Raw genomic sequence first — 19,801 nt, forward strand, 5'->3', positions numbered from 1 at the left:
TTAATAAAGGTTGGAAACCCGTCTTTTGTATCATGTGAACGTTACTCAAATTGGAGAGCAAATCTCGTTTAACATCTGCAGCAACAACAACAAAAAATGTTTTATTTTGACAAAAACCCTCAAATTCTTACTTCCTCACCAAGAATATACAGCTTTGCATCAACCAGTGAAACACTATGGGACATGAAAACCCCGACAACCATTAAGCAAATATTGTATAGAATTCACTTAAAGATATTTAGAGTAACATAGGGTTGTTTTGTTCAATATTATGAGGGGAAAAAAATGCAGCATTATGAGTCAACAAAATGGAGACAGGCTTTGGGGGAACAATTAGCAATAATCATACCATTGTACACACAAATACAATTATCTTGCTAGTGCAGGTTGACATACATACTTTTTATGGCAGACACAAATACTTCAGGAATACTTCTATACTGTGTAAGGAAAAAAAATAACAGAATGGTTGTCAGAATCTTCATTCAATGCAGCTCTTGCTTTTTATACTTACAAAGTAAACAATAAGTAAATACAAATGTGTAATTATTATATAAAAGAAAAAAAAAGACATATGTACAATTAGTACAGTTTTTGTTATCACAGTGTAACTGAGCCCTTAGGTCGTTTCTCATTTTGATTTGTACCCATCGCCTTGTGACATCACAGAACAATCCAGGTGCATCTCTCGCTATCAGCCAACACCTGCAGAGATGATCCTACATGGGAGAGGAGGAACCAATTCGTTACACTCTCAGAATCAAGAGTTTCAATCAGCTTTGGGAAATGTGTGCATTGATGAGCACTAATAAGTCTGACTTTATATATATGTATAAATAGATTTGCAGCTCCAACTAACTTTTGTGTAGTCCTTCGTTGGTCATGCGGTTGATGTAGCGCGAGCTGCTCTCCGGAATGAGCCACTTCATCAGCGTGTTGACGCACGACTTCCTGTAAGAACTCCACACATGCCCGCTGACACACGAGACAGGTTGCATACGTTATGACTCCAGGTGCAATACATAACGACATAACTGACAACTAATCTAGCGCTAACGGACAACTTTTGTTTCTTAAAAGTTGGCAACACGGGATTCTAGTTCAGTTAAGCTATTTTAAACTAAAAAGAAAAATATAAAAATATATAATATATGCATATCTTAGTAGAAATTATATGGTTTTTTTTAGATAAAATATTCTTTAAATGAATTCATGATAAAATAATAATAATAATAATAATAATAATAATAAAGTATTCAAAAAATGTCAGAGTCCAGAATTTTAAGTTGTCAGAAAAAGGTAGACGATAGTTTTTAAAAATACCTAAAAATGTTCAAAAAGAAGAAAATCAGAAAATTACAATAAAATGTCCATGAAACTGACAAATATTTCAGGGAATTTAATTTAAAAAAAGGCAGGAAAAAAAAAAAAAAAAAGATCAAATGATAACATATTAAAAAATATTAAAATTACGATAAAATGTCTTTGGGACTGCCGCCAGAAGATTTATTTTTTATTTTTTTCCAGTCAGAAAAGAAATCAATCAAAAATTAAGTATAAAAAACCCCATAGATATCTATATATCATGCATCACACTGGTTGTTTTCTTACCTGGTCTGACCCTTGACCTCTGTAAGGTCACCAACGCCCACAGTGCAACACACACCCGTGTTAAGGTCCCAACTGACCTGCAGGTTTGAATGGTACGTGTTGGGCCTGACAAGAGGAAAAGCACACAAGCGTCAAGGACGAGTCCAAATTCTGCCTACTAAAAAAGTCACGAAAGAAAACAAATACCGGCAATGCTCCAAGGGGGAGAAGGCCAGCAATAGCAGGCCGATGCTAATCATGACAGTGTTGCTCTCCGGACACACCTGACACACAAACACAAAACCATTATTACGCACACACTTCAATTAAAAAATGTGCCGTAAACGACCGTGTTTGTTTACCTCTAATATGACCACATCATAGTCGCTGAACGAGCAGAACTGCGACGCCCATGCTGCGTCTTTCCGGATCACCTCATTAATGAGATACTCAAAGTCCAGAGTCAGCTGCTCTACGCAAACACTCTGCAACAGAACATGCACACACAGAACTACAAACTTTTGCCAGTGTGCATATTATAGCTTGTTTTTCAAAATCTTGCTATACAGAATGGCACTTTTTTTTTTTTTGGTCTCCTCTTCATTGGGGTTCAGGAGATTCCCAGGGTCAGCAGCATCTCTTATAAAGTTAACTACAAATTTAAATAAATAGTTCCCTGAGATTAAAATGGTTTTACATTTACCTTTTATCAGCAATCAGATTTAAAAAAGCCCAAATCACCGCCGATGCTTACTTCTGATATTTCCAGTATGCTGTATACTGACCTGTCCATCGTGTGGCTCACTGATCAGCCGCAGGCTCCGCCCTTTAAGATCGGTGACCGTGAACGCCAGCTGCACTTTATCGTCTTCGTAACCTTGATGCAAAAAAGAATGATGAGCACGTCTCAAAGACAAAAGTTGAACTTGTCCATCTTAACTGAAAACATGACATTAACTATGTAACTTAAATGCAGCTACAACACTTTACATACTTGGCCCTTGTCATTGATATGAATCACATAGGGCAGTGTAATTAATTGAGATTTAATTACAATTTTAATTAATATACTCCACAATTACTGAACCAGCATAATTGTAAAACAAAAAACAAGTAATTTTTGAACCGTTTACATTTATACATTTAAACTTTAAAATAACTAATTTAATAAATTTTGTTTCATCCAAAAGGAACTTGCAGAATTATAGTGTTTCAAGAATTTTTGTCATAATATTTTTTGTGTTTTATATTTAAACATTTTGTTTTGTACAAAAAAAAATAAATAATTAAAAAAAAAAGAAAAAAAAAAGATTGTCCTACTGCACAGTGCACATGTTGCACTCCACCTTCAAGTTTTTGCCAACATAAATAAATAAATAAATATTATAAATTCTGTTTGGTCCAAAAGGAACTTACATAATTATAGTTTTTCTATGTTTTAATTGGTCTTAATATTTTAAATGTGTAAACATTTTCTTGTTTTGTACCAAAAAAGAAATGATCGTCCTATTGCACAGTGCACAAGTTGCAGCACTCCGACTTCAAGTCAACATAAATAAATAAACTTTATGATACATAAATATTATTAGAAATTCTGTTTGGTCCAAAAGGAACTCACAAAATTTTAGTTTTTCTATTTTTTTTTGTCTTAATATTTTTAAATGCTTAAACATTTTCTTGCTTTATATAAAAAAACAATCACGATTTCAATAATTGCCAAAATAATCATGATTATTATTTTTTCCATAATCAGAGTCCTATGATAAACCAACTGGCCACAACATTATGACCACTGACAGAAACTTGATTTAAAAAAATAAAATAAAAAAACTCCCCAACTTCTGTTAGTTTAATGAAATGCAGGGACAATTAAAATTTTTATTTATTTATTTAATTTTTTAAGTCTTTGTTCCTTTATTGCCCGTGACCTTGAAAGCAAGATTAATTAAGGTTAAGGTTATAATCCCCTACCCAATCCCTCCCACAAACACAATGCCATTAAAACAAGATTGACAACCCTGGCACAAGGGATCCAATACAAGAAGTGCCCATCCAAAAATCTGCCCTCACAAAGATAATTCCCACCGTTGTGGTTGTATTTTTGTGCAATTGTGGTCATAATGTTGCAGGTGTATGTAATGTACGTATACTGTATGTTGCACTTTCACCTGTATCGCCTCCCGTATTCTGCTCCAATAAGCCCGGCTGGAGACAGTAGTGCAGACATGAGTAGTTGACATATCCAGGTTCACTGGGGTCAACCTCCTGAGATGCAGACTGGGTTGGCGGGGACGAGGGTGATGACGACGAGGACACAGGTGAGATTATTTGTTCTGCTGACTGCATTAAACTATGGCCAGTTGTCAACACGTGTGGCAAACAAGCCCGTGTTTCTTTCGCCGTCGTTTTTGGACACTCCTGCTCCTCCTGCTGAGTGGTGACCACCAACGGCACTGATGCTTTCTCTTCTCCCTCTTTATCCCCTCCGCCTTGGGCCCGTCGGAAGAGGTCGGCTGCAAATTCTCGGGCTCGCATGGCAGCTTGTGATTGGCTGGAAGAAGGTTGGGTGGGGTTTGACCTGCTCTGTGTTGGCTGCCTATCAGGAAATCCCTGAGGCAATGAGGAAGTGGAGGCGGTGGGAGAGGACAATGTGGACGCTTGACGTGACAAAGCCGCTCTCTTTGTGTAGAGAATTTGGGATGACGAACCAGCCTTGCCTGGAACAAAGCCAATTAAGTGTCATTTAATGTTTGATAACATCACAACAACATAGTGCACATAAAGTGCAGGGGTCTGCGACCAATTTGGGTGGGTGCTCAGGGGCCCTAATTTCTACCAACCTAGATGACCGTTCTGTCGGTGCCGTCCCCGTGTTCTAGCTAGCAACCGTTACCGTGAGATGCAACAAAGTTAAATCCACCATCATAATATTGGCTCATTCGTACCGTGATGGAAACTTCAAAATAAAAGCCTCACAGGTAATATTTTACATGGACATTGATGCCTTGTCTTTTATTCTGAAGTTAACCCTAAAAAAGCAGTTATTGTGGCTGCTAACTTGACTTTAACAGTAGTCAGTAAAGTCATGCCGAGGTTTACTGTATTTAAACTAGTCCAAGAACACTCTTGGAGGTGCTTATTGTGTCCGACTGTCAGCCACTCATGAAAAGTAGGAGGCTAAAGCTGGGTTAGTGCGCGGCGAATTTATGTAGCACAACAGACCATTTTGAGCAAACTTGCCTTTTGAAATTGAGATTGTCCAGTTTTGTGTCATTTTACTGATAGTCCGTTAATGTACATGAAAGGTATAGGCTACAAGGGGTCGGCAACCTTTCCTGTCACAAGAGCCATTTTATGCCAAAAAAAAAATGTGTTAAGCCCCAAAACATTATGATGAATGAGACAGTGTGTTATAACAAGAGATAATTAGACTTGCACCAGAACACAGAAATATGCAACATCCAATTCATTTTGTCTACCTTTTTGTATTTTTTCATACACTTTTATATTTTTGGGCTTTTCCATTAAATTTCTGACACTTTTGGCAATTTTATGGATATTTGGTAATTTGCTGCCTCTCTTCTTCCTTTTTTGTACATTTAATGTTTTGTTTTGGACATTTTTTCCTGCCTTTTTTGCTATCAATTTTCTGACATTTCTGGCAATTTTATTCAATATTTTATGGTAATTTAAGGGATTTCTTTTTTTTCGGACATTTTTGTGAGTTAGTTTTTGAACATTTTCATTTCTGCCTTTAAAATAAATAATTTTCTGACTTTTTTTTTTCTCCAATTCCGAAGACATTTTATGGTAATTTTCTGCCTTTCTTCTTTTGTTTTTGGACATTTTAATTTATTATTAGCTTTTTAATCATTTTCTTATTCAATTGTGACCCTTTTTTTTTCATGGACATTTTATAGTAACTATCTTTCTCTCTTCTCTTTTGGACATTTTATGGTTACTTTTAGGACATTTCTGGTCATTAAAAAAATAATAATAATAATCTACCTGTCATCTCTTTTTTTCTAACAACTTAAAAATTTGGACTGACATTTTTTTTTTAAATAATTTTTAAAAATGTAATCATTAATCCATTTAATGATTATTTCATCTAAAAAAAATAAAAATGCGTACATAATTTTTTTTTTTTTTTTTTTTTTATAAATTTCTACTATTTTTTTTTTAAAGGGAGCCACTAGAGAGGGACTAAAGAGCCACATGAGGCTCTGGAGCCGCAGGTTGCAGACCCTTGGTATATACAATATAAGGGTTAGTTGATATTAATAAGCAAATTTTAATTATTACCTTGGCAGAGAGAGATGCCACAAGCCACCAGAGAGTAGCTCGTATTTAACAGGATGACCTGGTCCTTTTTCAGCTGGAAAGCAGGCTGAAAAGTGGGAAAGGGGTACACCACCTGATATCTGCTGTTGAGGACATAGCTGTGCTCCAGACACTCACCACTTCCTGCAGAGACCCACATGACAATCAGAGGTGTTGGGCTGAGGAAGCGAGGTCAGCAGAGGAGCATCGGTGTGTGCATATGTTTACCATTGCGTACGGATGTACTCGAGGGAAGTGTGCAGCACTCAGCGCAAGGCTGAGTTGGAGGCATTGAAACAATGGTGATGTAGATGTCTCGGTAGTTCTCAGCGCTCATCAAGTTCATCAGGAGATAGCTGACAGATTGCACCACATAGATAACATAATTACACCATAATGGTGGAATATGCTAAATGAGGCAAATAATGTCTTACTTAAAACCGAAGATGACAATTTTAGACTGGTCATTTGGCCACCCGCACACAGTGAGGTAAATATCGTTGTAGATTTCCTCACCTGCAAACAGTCTCACATATTGGACCTAGAATGACAATACATACAATAGACAAAAAGTGTGAGTCTACTTAAATAGTACACTACAATGCAAAAAAAAGTTTTACAGCTACCAATAGCTTTGTTTTTTTTCCACAGCAATCAACATATGCACTGTGCCGCATATTTGTAAGCGCAACGTATTCATACTCTGGCTAAATTTAGAGTCAATGCAATTTAATTTGCATTTTTTGACAATGTGTTTGAGCTGGAAATATCGTGAAAATAACAATAGACTACACATATTGTGTGTTAATTGTTTTACCTGTTTGAGCCGACTGTGGAGATTAAACTCCCACCAGTAAAGATGGTAGGTATAGAAAGAGAAATCATCCTCTCCACAGTCCCTGGTGTAGGACAAAACGTAGCGGCCACACTTTGTGAAGCCAAGAAAGATATGCCTGGAACCAAACAGGCAATGACTGCATCACCGCATTGTGTGGATCAACACTAGTTTGCTTAAATTAAATGTTAGAAATGGCAACTAGTGAATGGGTGAAATAACAACTTACACTTACCCTGCCCTCAGGTATTCCTCACTGACAATGTTCTTTAATGGGACACACACTCGAGGCGGGAGCTTCCTGAACAGGTGCTGTGAGAACTGCCCTGAAAGCTGCAAAATGGAACAATGATATACAACAAAAAGAAAGTTAGCTAGGGTGACACGAATCGATGCAAATAATGTGCGACGATTCAGGAAAACGTTGGTTGATGTTATTTGCACACTATTCGGCCTTCAGTCGTCACTCTAAGTAGCTATACATTTGAAAATATTTTGGTCGCCTTGTACCTGTTACATGATTAATGACAAAGTCGAATCTAATCTAATGTAACTTAAATGTTAAATTACAAACTGCTAAGCTTTAAAATACCCTATACCTAACGGCTAATATGCTAGCTAACGAGTCCCAAGTATTTGTACACATATTGTCAACAAAACCAACCATAGAAAGGCAATAAAGTGTAACGCACAGGCGAATGAACGAAAAAAGTGCTGCTGTTAGCAAACTAGCTAGTTTACAGCTACAAGTTGGCATAAGACGCTAACGAAAACAAGGAGGCTCGCATCATATTACTCCAAAAGCATTGCTTGCCATACCTACAGTAACGTGTTTAGTAAATGACATGCATACCTGCCCTCGCACGAGAAGTTTTACGATATGGTCTTTGTGTCTTCTCTGTGTTTTGTGTTTGATATCCTTCTCTGATTTCGAGCTGGGCGCCATCTCTGACAGAACTGTCGTTCGTGTTGAGCTGCGGACGCCGCTGATTGGCCAGCACTGCATCAGACCGAACAGGCCAGGTTTTTGTTTTTTTTGTTTTTTTTTTGTCAGTCGGAGTCTGAACCAAATTTCATTTCTTAATTACGTCCTCAATTCTCTGTTACGCCTGATATCTATACAGTGGAGTAATTGAGTAAAACAACAGAAGAGCGAAGAAACTGGCAGAAATGAGACGTTAACTTCTCCTTGACGTCATTTTAAAAAGACGTCAATTAAATATGACGTCAGTAAATCAGTTAACGCGTTGCCTTGGCTTGGGAAGTGTCCGGATACCAGGCAGTCTAGGATTTTTAGCCTGTTCCTCAAAATATGAACATTGTTGTCATTTACATCCCTTCACATAAAAACAAAAACAAAAACAAAAAAAAAACAAAAAACTAAAATAGGAGACCAGAAAGTAAAATAAGCAGGAAACACATATTGAAAATGGAAGCAAGCTCTCCACAAGACTGCCAAACTAATAAAAATGTAGAAAAAAGGAAAAGCTTCGTTTTGTAGTATGAGACCTACAGCGGGACAGAAAAGGATGTGAATCAATTGTAATTTATGAACATTCTGCATATATATGTCATAGGGACAGCGTGACTCAGCGGTAGAGTGGTCATCTCCCAACCCAGAGGTTGGGGCACAATCAATCGCCCTTGACTATGTCGAAGTGTTCTTGAGCAAGATACTGAATTGCTCCTGATGCTACACCATCAGCAAGTGACTGCGATGTCAGTGTGAAGCACGTTGAGGGCCTTAACAAGTGGGAAAGTGCTATACAAGTGAAAAACCATATAATGTCTTCATATGTCACAAAAAAAGGTCTACTTGAGCTAATAATTAAAAAAAATAAAAATAAATTAAAATGTTTGATAAAGGGGCACGGTGGATGACTAGTTAGCACGTTCGCCTCTCAGTACTGAGGACGCAAGCTCGAGTCCAGGCTCCGGCCTTCCTGGGTGGAGTTTGCATGTTCTCCCCATGCCTGTGTGGGTCTTCTCCGGGCACTCCGGTCTCCTCCCACATTCCAAAGACATGCGTGGCAGGTTAATTGGGCGCTACGAATTGTCCCTAGGTGTGCTTGTGAGTGCGGATGGTTGTTTGTCTCTGTGTGCCCTGCGATTGGCTGGCGACCAGTTCAGTGGGTACCCCGGCTACTGCCCATAGCCAGCTGGGATAGGCTCCAGCTCCCCCTGCGACTCTTGTGAGGAATAAGCAGTCAAGAAAACGGATGGATGGATACTTCCCATCTCTGCACGTGAGTAACATTTGCTGACACTTGCCCAATATTGTATGTTCTACTGCATGTAGGAACTTGGCACACCTTAGTACTCATGTGGGGAAAAAAAAATAAAAAATACAAATACAAATACAAGCAATGGGCTGTCCTCGACCCAAAAGTCGAGAATCAACAATGTTGAGAAATCACACGGTTATTTCCTGCAGGATGTTCAAACGATCTAATCTTATAACTATCTAGATACTGTATGCCAAAGTCATTAACTCATTTGACTTCACCTGGAGATGTTATCGATCTGATTGTTTTATTTTTAAGTATTTAAAAACAAGCTGTAAAAAAAATAACAAAACAATGACAGAGCCTATTGGAACGAAAAAAAATAAATAAATCATCCACCAATTAAGTAGTAGAAGTCACCAGAGGGAAGACACACCCACACACAATCAGCCAACATGAGCTAGTGCCATTTTACAGCAAACCTGCACACTCTCCTGTTGAATAGCATACAGACGCACACAATCCCCTTCTGAGAAAAAGAAAAATACAGTGAAGTGTTTATATATATATATAAAAAAAAAAGCAGGGTAAATTACAACTGCAATTTTAACAGATATGTTTTAAATGACGTTTAAAAAGTACCAAAAGAGATTTTTTTTTTAATCAATTCAAAATAAAACAAACTGTCAAGTGAAACTCATTAACCTGAATGTGATTAACTGTCGAGCTTCCGGAGTAAAGATACTCTTAATTTATAGTACACAGTTTTGAAAACAAAGACTTATTACAAGGTGTGGATGAAGTCAAGAGCAAACAAATTCTTACCAAGGTAGTTAATTAGTGCGTTGTTTCAATGCATGAGCAAAACTTTTTTCCCCTTCTTCCATTTGAGGGAAAAAAACAAGTCAGTCAACTATCAAGTTTAAAAAGAACATTTTGAAATAAGAGATGATGCAATCGTGAACTTGAATTGTTGAAGCCCAAAACAGCAGAAGTCCCAAGAGCCAACAAAAACCATCCATCCACACAAAACTTCTTCACTGTGCCTGGAAAGAGATGTAATAGATATGCAATTTCATGTGAGATGACAGTACTGGAGTGCTGTAACAAGCACTATTTTAAGGGATTACAATTCTTTCCATTTTTTTTTCTCAGCATTAAAGAGTGACATAGGGTACCTGCTGTCCTTGCTGTGGCGCAGCCGCTTGCCCAGGAGCCTGTCCTCCCTGGCCATAGTAGGCGGCTTGCTGTCTGTAATACTCCGCCCATGCCGCACTGTAATCCGGTTGCCCTCCGGGAGCTGCTCCTGCAGATGGTGCCGCTGCAGTTCCCGGAGCAGCCACTGGCCCTCCTGTGGGCTGGACTGAAAAATTCATAGCACAAATGCACATGATTACAACACTGTACTTCATTTGGCAAAATAGCATTTTCATCCAAATGCTAATTAACTTTAATAAAGGTTCCTGCAGATTTACCCATGCCCATCTTCTTGTAGTATTCTTCCCAAGCCTTTGTGTAGTCTGGTTGACCCCCAGCAGTCTGTGTTGCTTGGTTCTGGTCCCCTGCAGCTCCAGGATCTGCTGGGGTCTGTGCTGGCATGCTGCCACCTGGCTGCTGACCGTAGTACTGCGCATAATAGGCTGCCCATGCTGCATTTGGGTCTGCTGCTGCCTTATCTGACCGGAAGGATAAGACGTGTCAATTCTGTACACTGCAAGGTTTGTTTTTGTTTTTTGTTTTCTTTCTTTCCCCGCAACAGACCAATTTCACACAAAGAAATATTTTGACATGAACATTTCCTGGTGAGACGGGAAATCTTGCAAAAGCTCTCGAGATTAAATGTGACAAACATGGAGGGCCAGAGTCAATACTTCCTGGTTTGTTTTTAGCAGAAAAAAAAGCGACATTGACTTTGTGTTGCTACATGACTGTTTTGATTTTGGATTCCCCACCGTCTTCCTCGCTTTCTGATTGGTTGCACGTCACCATCAACTAGCTGTGTGCTCGTTTGTCCTGGGGGCAACACCCCACATGGTGAAAAGCCGGGCTCAAACAATCCAACATGTTAAATATCCCCGATTTGAGATCGGAGTGGCCCAAATGACCTTCCGAGTGGCCGAGATCAGTCTGAACACACCACACACGGCAGGATTATCTGTTAAGATTAGCTTTTGGATTTCTGCGTGTCCATATATTGTCAGGAGGGGAGATTCGGGGCTAATTCTCCCACCATGTGAACTTGACTGCTGAAATTGTCTCTAATCAGGATTATTATAGTTTTGGAATTTTTCATTTTAGTTTTGAGTTTTGTTTTTTAAATTGAGTTTTAATTAGGCGGCACTGTGGCCGAGTGGTTAGCACGTACGCCTCCCAGTTCTGAGGACTCAGGTTCGAATCCAGGCTCCGGCCTTCCTGGGTGGAGTTTGCATATTCTCCCCGTGCCCGCGTGGGTCTTCTCCGGGTACTCCGGTCTCCTCCCACATTCCAAAGACATGCATGGCAGGTTAATTGGGCGCTCCCAATTGTCCCTAGGTGTGCTTGTGCGTGTGGATGGTTGTTTGTCTCTGTGTGCCCTGCAATTGGCTGGCAACCAGTCCAGGGTGTCCCCCGCCTACTGCCCAGAGCCAGCTGAGATAGGCGCCAGCACCCCCCGCGACCCTTGTGAGGAATAAGCGGTCAAGAAAATGGATGGATGGATGGATAGTTGTAATTAGTTTTAAGGGTGGTTCTGTTAGTTTTTATTAGTTATTTAAGAAATGCTTAGTTTTAGTTAGTTTCGGTATTAGTTTTTTGTTTTTGTTTTTAAACTGCTGCTAGATGGCATCACTTCTGTGTGACACTTTCAAATGTCCTTTTTCCGGTTAATCTCAAAATAAACCTACTTAAAAATCACATTTAAACTCATCCCCAAAGGCTCATGGTTTAAATTAATTACCAAAGACTAAAACTAAGGACATTTTTGCTATACTTAGTTAGTTTTGTAAACATAAATTATAGTTTCAGTTTTCGTTTTTATTTTATTTCATTAACGAAATTGTTTTTTTGAATTTTAGTTTCGTTAATTTTAGTTAACTAAAATAACCTTGTCTGTAAAACTTTTTTTTTAAACTGTAGGCTCTTGTGTTCCATTGCGTATTTGCCCCTTTAGCCCTTAAAAAATAATAATAATAATAATAATAATAATAATATTGTTATTGTTATTAACAATAACAATAAGAAGAAGAAGAAGAAGAAGAAGAAGAAGAAGAAGAAGAAGAAGAAGAAGAAGAAGAAGAAGAAGAAGAAGAAGAAAAATGCTGCAAACACATTTGCTTATTCACCTTTGCCTTGCTTGTGATCTTAATTTTTTCCCAGACAGATCACAAGCGAATTGACACAGGCCAGGCAAATGCACCAGATTTTCAAACTAAAATTTCAATCTGAATCTGATGATCAGTCAAATATTTGATGTTCAGCTATTTGGGGACTTTGACATACAAGCATTGATGAATAGAATATGTTGAGTACTCACTGGGGTCTTGTGGCCCTGGAGCCTGCCACTGCTGGTAGTTGTTCCCCCAACTCTGAGCACAGTACTGTGGACCACCTGGTGCACCACCACTGAAATGACATGAGAGCCGATGGATGTTTTAGTTCACCAGATAGTCTAGTCCAGGGCTAAAAGTGAAAACTCAAGGGTTTACATACTGCGGTGCACCACCAGGAGGTCCAGCGTTATAAGGGTTGGGGTTATACGGGTTCATGGAACCATCGGGGCCTCCTGGACCGGGACCGCCACCCACAGGACATAACGGGCCCTGAATAAACAACAAGTTTCATTTATCAGTACACACTTCAATGTGAGTCCATCAATTTAACTTACCTCAATCTTTTCTTCTATGAGTTGCTTTGCATAGTCTATCTGTTGCGGGGAACCTCTGATTGTGAACATTTTGTAATTTGGGTCCCCGTCCGGTAGCGGCTGACGCAACATCTCTACAAATGCGCCCGTTTGTTGGTTAATGGCTTTGACATTTTCCCCTCCTCTGCCAATCACAAGTCCACATTTGTGAGCAGGAACAGAGAAGGTCATCTCTCCCCCGGGAGGACCCCAGTTCCCCTGGCCTCGACCGCGTCCCCGTCCTCCAGGTGGCATCCCGGCACCAGGAGGACCCTGAGGAACAAAAATGCTCAAGTCAAAATGTCTACTACTAAAGATGAAACGCAAGAAAAACTGCTCAAGTTGTAAAGTACACTTGAGAGAAGAGTGGCTGTAGCGTCAAGGCAGAAAGGAGCCAAGTGGAAACTGCAAATTAGCAGGTAATTTATTAAGTACTTACAGGTGTGTTTGCTATACTGTGTGAAAATGTTTTTCATTTTTAACAAATTTGGGAGGCATACTTACCCCTTGACCGCCGTCATCTCTGGTACGGATACTCTGGAGCAGGTCTGTGATGATTGAGGCGGCATGTTGACACTGGTCGGGAGGACCCGTAATGTGAGCTATTTTTTCAGGACCGGTGCCATCATCTGAAAGGTCAATGTATGAAATTTGTAAAGTGCTGGATGTGTATTTAAACATCCATCCATCATCTGAACCGCTTATCCGAGGCAAAACCTGCATGAATACATGCAAGGCACATTCGCAAAAGCACTCACCTGGTTTAAATTGTATCTTCACTCCAGCATCAATCTGGATCTTCTTGATCATCTCGCCACTTCTTCCAATTACGACCCCCACCGCATGGCGAGGAACTGCTATCTGTAAAAATCCCATACATGTTTCCAAAATGACTTACATGGTTGCATTCAAGCTCATTTCAATTTGAGTTTTTCGTGCTTCAGCTACAAATAATTCAAACATGTACTGTATCCTGACTCAAAACTATTTTACAACGTCACAGTAAAATAAACATATGGTAGTCAGAGAAAGACAGTGAGGAACAGATGCTCTGTATCTAACAAGCTAAAACTATTTGTTGCGTCTCAGTTCACTTTCAAACACTTTATCCAATTTTCAAGCCAAGCGCACTTACGTCAATGCCACTACCCCCCATTCTTGAGCCATATTCATTCACTTCAGCAAAATCAGCGTGATGCCGATCTCGTAGAATCTCATTAACCATCTCCTTAGCTTGCTGAAAAACAACAGACAACCAAATAAATGGAATGCAAAAATTCAATGAACTGAAAGCATGTTTCTATGATCTCATCACATTTTCAAGTATAGCAGTACCTGCACTTTGAATGGGTCTCCAATGATGCGCAGTGGTTTATCTACATTTGGCGGCTGGGTTCCATCTTGAATAAGGATCATTTTAACTCCAGCACGTTCCTTCAAAGTTATAAAATAATGTTAGGGATGCATAGTTGAATAACCTCAGAATTTGAAATGCCCTAATATCATACAATTTGCAAATTAACCAAAAGATGTAAAGTTCTGATATTATAATATTAATTAATTATAATAAATGCAGTAATAGTAAAAATTGGCAATTCTTTTTCAGCATTTCGATTTTCGGCCAAGTGTTTCTCATGTTTGGTTTCAACCAAAAATGTTCCATTTCGATGTATCCCTACTTTCTGCAGAATATTTTTTTTCCATTAAGTTTGGAAAATCTGGTTTGAAAAGCCTTCAAATTAGAGCAAAATAATCCAACTATTCTTTTTCATGTCACCACAACCAATTGGTTTTGTGTGCGACTGGGGAACCCCTCCAATTGGTTGACAAGAGTCAGTTAAAAATATCCACCAATAACCTTGTACAGGCCTAAATTCCAAGGGATTCTCAATGGTGTTGTACGAGAGTAATCAATACTTTTTATCCTGAATATTTTTGTGATGAAGGATTTATTTTAAGTATGAAGTGATGGGTGCATGTTTTAATTAAAAAAAAAAAAAAAAAAAAAAAAAAAGTGCCTACTTGCACCATAACTAATAACAGAATCATATGGAGACTGAGCCATATTTGCAATTTGTGAAAAAACAATATATTGACCAAACAATGATATTCAATATCATAATGTTGGCCGTGAGAGGCTCCATTTAATGTTCATAATCATGAATTTTCACACTCGCCACACTTCTTCAAATGAGATGAGTGTTTTCTGACCCATTTAACAAACCTGTAGCTGCTTAATGGTCTCTCCTCCTTTGCCTATAATAAGGCCAGCCTTGCCTGCAGGGATGACCATCTCCTGCATGGAACGTGTCTGTCCGCCGTTCGGCGAATCATGTCCCCTTGATACAATTTCATCTATGAGCGCCTTTGCTCTCCTGAAACAAATAAAAGGTACATTTGTGACCTGGTAAAAAAAGGTAAGTACTTTTCGAAAGGCTTCATGCACAGACAAAATAACCCGTTTTCGCAAAAGGAATTTAAATTGTGCTAATAAGTTTGCATGTTCTCCCCGTGCCTGCGTGGGTCTTCTACGGGTACTCCGGTCTCATCCTACATTCCAAAGACATGCATGGCAGGTTAATTGGGCGCTCCGCATTGTCTCTAGGTGTGCTTGTGGGTGTGGATGGATGTTTGTCTCTGTGTGCCCTGCGATTGGCTGGTGACCAGTCCAGGGGATACCCTGCCTACTGCCCATAGTCAGCTGATAGGCTCCAGCACCCTAAGCGGTTCAGAAAATGAATGGATGAATGGATGGATGGATACCAAGCCAGTGCCTGTTCACCTTAAAAGCACTACACAGGTAAACCGTGTCACCATCCTACTGTGATGCAGGATTTACCGGGACTCATAAATCCACAAATTCTTCATTAATATATTTCAAAAAGGTTCCAGCTTATTATGTTGAAAGCATCTACATTGTTACTAAAAATCAAGTTCTGCTTATTATTTGTTAATAGAAAAAACTATAAACAGTACAACACAACAGTAAATTAGTTATTTAAATACACATTGCTCCATCTTGTGATTGAATCGGTATAGTTTTTTTTTTTTTTTTAAACTTGCTAATTTGCCCCAAAAATCCTGATCATGAAACCTAATGGAGAGTTTGAATTATGTTATTCTAACTTAAACTCAAGGTTTGAATAGAATGGCTTGACATCTGGGTAGGAAAAAAAATAAATAAATATGAAGCCGAACTTACTGTATGGCATCAGGTGCCCCTGTTAAAGAAACGCTTCTTTCCGAAAGACCAGCGCTGTCTGAAACAATACAGTAACACATTTGAACAAAAATATGAGAAAAGTCCACAAAGTTGGCGATTGTTAATTTGGATGCTCACCGTGTGCAATCTGGACCTTGCAGCCAGACTCCCGTTGAATTTTGTTTATGTGTTCACCGCCTCTGCCGATGACTAAAGGAGAGGAGACAATTGCGATTTTGGTTTCAACATTTGTAGGACAGCAGAGCGGTAATTTCTTTTATAGGGCTCGAGAGATATGGATACACTTACTGAGACCAACCATGCTATCAGGCACTCTGCACTCCTCTGTTATTGTCATCGTGGAGGGCCTGGCACTGTAAGCAGAAATACAGGAAATTATATAGGCTCCAGAACACGTTATGTCACTGAGCTGCAGAAGAATTAAAAACACAAATATCAAAAATAAACTCATACCTCTGCTGAGCCAAGGCAGCCAGTTGAGCCCCAATGGCTGCAAGAGAAGGAGAAATATTTGAGTGGCTGGAAAGTGAGAGGATCCAGCAGTTGTGATGAATTAATGTGCATAGTCAACGTACACAATGAAGAATCTCTTTCATTCTGTGATGCTACCTTCTTGGCATCTGGTTCATCTAAATAAAAGGAAATGGTAAGCCTATGACAATTATAGCAGTTTCAGACACAAAAAAAAGGCAATTTGAGCTGATTGCCAACCTGCTTCTTCGAGGGATCGTTTCTGTGCGGCAAATGGAAAACCCTCAGCTCCTCCATTGTTGCTTGCCATGTGACCGCTCTCACCACTAATTTTCGCAGCAATCTAAAAATGGAAATACTCACTTGAACATTCAAAGGGATGATATATTTTGTACACTATAAAAAACAAACGATCTGCATTAATATGAGTGGAAGAATGCATACTAACTTAGGACATTTGGTTTTTAGGCAATATAAATATAGCATTTTTTACAGAAAAGTAAAGCTTTAGAGCAGGTTGAATGTTACTCCATCAAATCGTATTGCTGAGTCAAGTCATTTGGCCATTGAATCAATCGGAACGAGACTGTTCAGGTTGTCTAGTAAGAAGATGTCTTTTCATTTGAGCAGGCTTCATCAGTTCATGCTCAAAGGCAGTAAACAGAACATCTCTTGCAAAGCAATATGTCGCAGAATAAAGTCCCGTAAGGGTAGCTTGGTTGGTGAATGGTTATCAACAGTGGCAGCCTAACAGTTCCTAAGTCATGAGTTTGTAAATCCAACCTTCCTGTGATGAATGTGTATGACCTACCTATGCATCATGCATTCATTTTAGCTGGGTATTCCAATTTCCTCCCACACTCCAAAAAGATGCATGTTTGGTTAATTGTAAGACTCTAAATTACCCTTAGATGTGAATGGATGAATATTTGCTTGTCTGTTTGTCTATATGTGCCCTTCGATTGGCTTGCATGTCTAGGGTGTACCTTGCCTCTCAGCCGCGGTCAGCTGGGATAGACTCCTGCATGCATGCCCATGACCCTTAATGAGGATAAGCGAGACAGAAAATGGATAAACTCTAGTGTCTTCTAAGACAACCTGAACGGTCCATTTACAGCTGATTCAATGCCCTAAGAATACAATGACCTACAATGCAAATATTCAGTGCCTCATTTGGGAAATATTATGTATAGTAGAACACCTGTACTGTGGTTGCAAGGACTGGCTCCAAAATGGTATCCATTGCTAGATGTTAGAATTTACCGGAATTATTATTTGACCTAACCATGACTTGATTTTTAAATTTATTGCAGACAAAAATGTGCAACCTAATTCCGTCCGATTTACATTTTCTTTTCTTTGCTAAATTCGGTTGGTCCATAACTTGAAAATCAAGAAAACCCTCTAGGTTTTGAGACAGAATCTGACAACAAACAAATAAATTATATACTAGACATTGCAGTCAGAGGTTATTTTGAATTCACCTGTGTAAATGTATAGTTAATTGTCACATTCCATTCGTAAATAGCAATGACACGATCGTGACCGTTAGCACTTCATTTTTAGTCTTTTTAGCCAAAATGACCAAATTGAACGGATATTCTACGTGGTCGTGATTAAACATGAAATGATAAAGCGGCGATGTTGGGATTCTCGAGTTCACAACGGATCTAATCAAAAGACAACAGTCAAAATAGCAATCTCGACTCAACTCGGGTCACAATTGATGCCGTCCAGCGAGATTCACTTGCCGGTAGCTAACCGCTACAAGCTAGCTAGTCCAATGAAGCTAAAGATAAGGATAATCGAGCTAGCTGCAACTGCCGAAGCTAAATGGCTCGACATCCGCACTCTTCAGTGTGCCATTACTACGGTTTACCTGTCTGGCTCTTTCCATAGCGTCCGCAAAAGCATCTTTTTTCGCTCCGGTGCCGACGCCGTTAGTCGGCAAAGAGCCCAATTCGGACATGGCGATCACAAGCAGGAGAAATGACACACGGGGGGCAGGCCGTGTGGCTTTAGCCGGGTCGGGCTGCGCAGAAGCGGGAAGGCCAAATATTGTGTTAAGGCGAAACAAGAACGCCAATGTGAGGCAGATCGCTTACCACGCCGGCAAAGTTCCCTGCTTAAAATAACCAATCAATGTGCGTTACCCTTGGCCCTCCCCGATCCGGCCTTTCTCATCCCTTTTCCTCTGTTTAGAGATCTAATGTTAACGGCTCAAAACTGCGTCACCTCCTGGTCTGGAGTAGAACAAACATCACCTCCCATCGCCAAGTCCCAAGACATCCGTGACAGTTCCAAAATAAAAAAAAATAAAAAAATATATATATATATATATATATATATATATATATATATATATATAGGGCACACCACCAAAACATAAATGTCACAATAAGTAAGATTACTGAACTAATATTGTTACAATTCACTTAAATTCTGTCTGTCACTAGCTGCCATAGCTAACAAAAGCATATTTATAAAGAAAAACAATACTTTTGTGACGATTTAAGTGGACTGGATTCGATGCACTTTCGCATTTGGGGGTGAGGGGGCACGCTAATTTCTGGCCACCATGGTAACATATAGCTATAACAATGACACTATTGTGCTTGTGGATATTCTCATTCATCCAGGTAGTTTCTTTCAGTGGGCAATTGAAACAATTGTTTAGGACAGACCAGCCTAAGATGGTATGGAAAAACCAGCTATTTAGGCTCCAAGTTGGAGGCATGCCCCACCACCAGAAATGGTGCAATTCTTTTGCGATGTAAACGACTATCGTTCAGATGCGTGGCAGAAAGGCCTCTGTCGATTAATAGGCCTAAGTCGTTGGTTGTAAACGCCCCTATTCTAACTCTATTTACGGGCTACGCCTACATTATTTTCAATCAGCATAAATAAATCTCATCCTGAACCTCTCAACGGTCATCAATTAACCAAATTTGTGGTCATTTCTTCAAGGCGAGACGTCAACTCCTCCACGTTGTTTTCCATCTTGTGAAGGAACTCGGAAATTGCATCCAATCTGTGAATGAGATCACTTGTCGAAGTTGTCGCTTCAGTTTGGGTATTGGCAACATGCCACATTTACCCGCCTGGTATTGGTTCAGACCAGGACGCACTGCCAGCAGTTGGGAGAACTTTGAGACTGAAATTGTGCTCCCGGCGGTATGGCGTGAACATTTCCGTATGTATGTCGCTGTCCTTGTGCTTTGTCGTCAGGAGTTATTTATTTATTTATTTATTTA

The 19,801-nt window shown here is 39.4% G+C and overlaps 2 protein-coding genes across 5 annotated transcripts; both read right to left on the bottom strand.

Annotated features, from left to right (window-relative positions):
• Positions 1-67: 67 nt before the first annotated feature.
• Positions 68-7,966, bottom strand: dcaf15 (DDB1 and CUL4 associated factor 15). Of its 2 annotated transcripts, none has more exons than XM_077523807.1 (13): positions 7,602-7,966; positions 6,984-7,081; positions 6,731-6,866; positions 6,348-6,454; positions 6,142-6,269; positions 5,896-6,057; positions 3,759-4,307; positions 2,376-2,467; positions 1,953-2,075; positions 1,798-1,874; positions 1,612-1,716; positions 860-975; positions 68-719 (listed from the first exon to the last, which is right to left on the bottom strand). In XM_077523807.1, exons 1-13 carry the CDS (start codon positions 7,752-7,754, stop codon positions 664-666), a joined length of 1,902 nt encoding a protein of 633 aa, XP_077379933.1. In that variant the 5' UTR covers positions 7,755-7,966; the 3' UTR covers positions 68-663. The 2 variants fall into 2 exon arrangements, with proteins under 2 accessions (XP_077379933.1, XP_077379934.1); XM_077523808.1 differs by lacking the exon at positions 7,602-7,966 and adding an exon at positions 7,413-7,530.
• A 1,293-nt stretch (positions 7,967-9,259) lies between these two features.
• Positions 9,260-19,725, bottom strand: khsrp (KH-type splicing regulatory protein). 3 transcript variants are annotated; one of them, XM_077524851.1, is made up of 19 exons: positions 18,653-18,773; positions 18,427-18,579; positions 16,788-16,890; positions 16,652-16,705; positions 16,530-16,566; positions 16,365-16,429; positions 16,194-16,265; positions 16,056-16,113; positions 15,078-15,228; positions 14,189-14,287; positions 13,989-14,090; positions 13,612-13,714; positions 13,358-13,482; positions 12,836-13,126; positions 12,661-12,770; positions 12,485-12,573; positions 10,449-10,649; positions 10,152-10,336; positions 9,260-10,019 (listed from the first exon to the last, which is right to left on the bottom strand). In XM_077524851.1, the coding sequence occupies exons 2-19, from the start codon at positions 18,514-18,516 to the stop codon at positions 10,011-10,013; spliced, it is 1,944 nt and encodes a 647-aa protein (XP_077380977.1). In that variant the 5' UTR covers positions 18,517-18,579; positions 18,653-18,773; the 3' UTR covers positions 9,260-10,010. The 3 variants fall into 3 exon arrangements, with proteins under 3 accessions (XP_077380977.1, XP_077380978.1, XP_077380976.1); XM_077524852.1 differs by lacking the exons at positions 18,427-18,579; positions 18,653-18,773 and adding an exon at positions 19,469-19,725; XM_077524850.1 differs by having other exon boundaries at positions 18,427-18,746.
• Between the last annotated feature and the right edge of the window lie 76 nt (positions 19,726-19,801).

This window comes from Festucalex cinctus, chromosome 6 (assembly GCF_051991245.1).
Source record: "Festucalex cinctus isolate MCC-2025b chromosome 6, RoL_Fcin_1.0, whole genome shotgun sequence".
Lineage (NCBI taxonomy): Eukaryota > Metazoa > Chordata > Actinopteri > Syngnathiformes > Syngnathidae > Festucalex > Festucalex cinctus.

Coding starts and splice junctions, on each gene's coding strand:
- khsrp (XM_077524851.1), bottom strand. CDS start 18,516: ATGTCCGAATTGGGCTCTTTGCCGACTAACGGCGTCGGCACCGGAGCG. Junction 16,430..16,529: donor GCTGCCTTGGCTCAGCAGAG/GTATGAGTTTAT, acceptor TTCTGCTTACAG/TGCCAGGCCCTCCACGATGA. Junction 14,091..14,188: donor GAGACCCATTCAAAGTGCAG/GTACTGCTATAC, acceptor GTTGTTTTTCAG/CAAGCTAAGGAGATGGTTAA.
- dcaf15 (XM_077523807.1), bottom strand. CDS start 7,754: ATGCAGTGCTGGCCAATCAGCGGCGTCCGCAGCTCAACACGAACGACA. Junction 6,867..6,983: donor GAGGAATACCTGAGGGCAGG/GTAAGTGTAAGT, acceptor GTTTGGTTCCAG/GCATATCTTTCTTGGCTTCA. Junction 720..859: donor CAACGAAGGACTACACAAAA/GTTAGTTGGAGC, acceptor TCTCCCATGTAG/GATCATCTCTGCAGGTGTTG.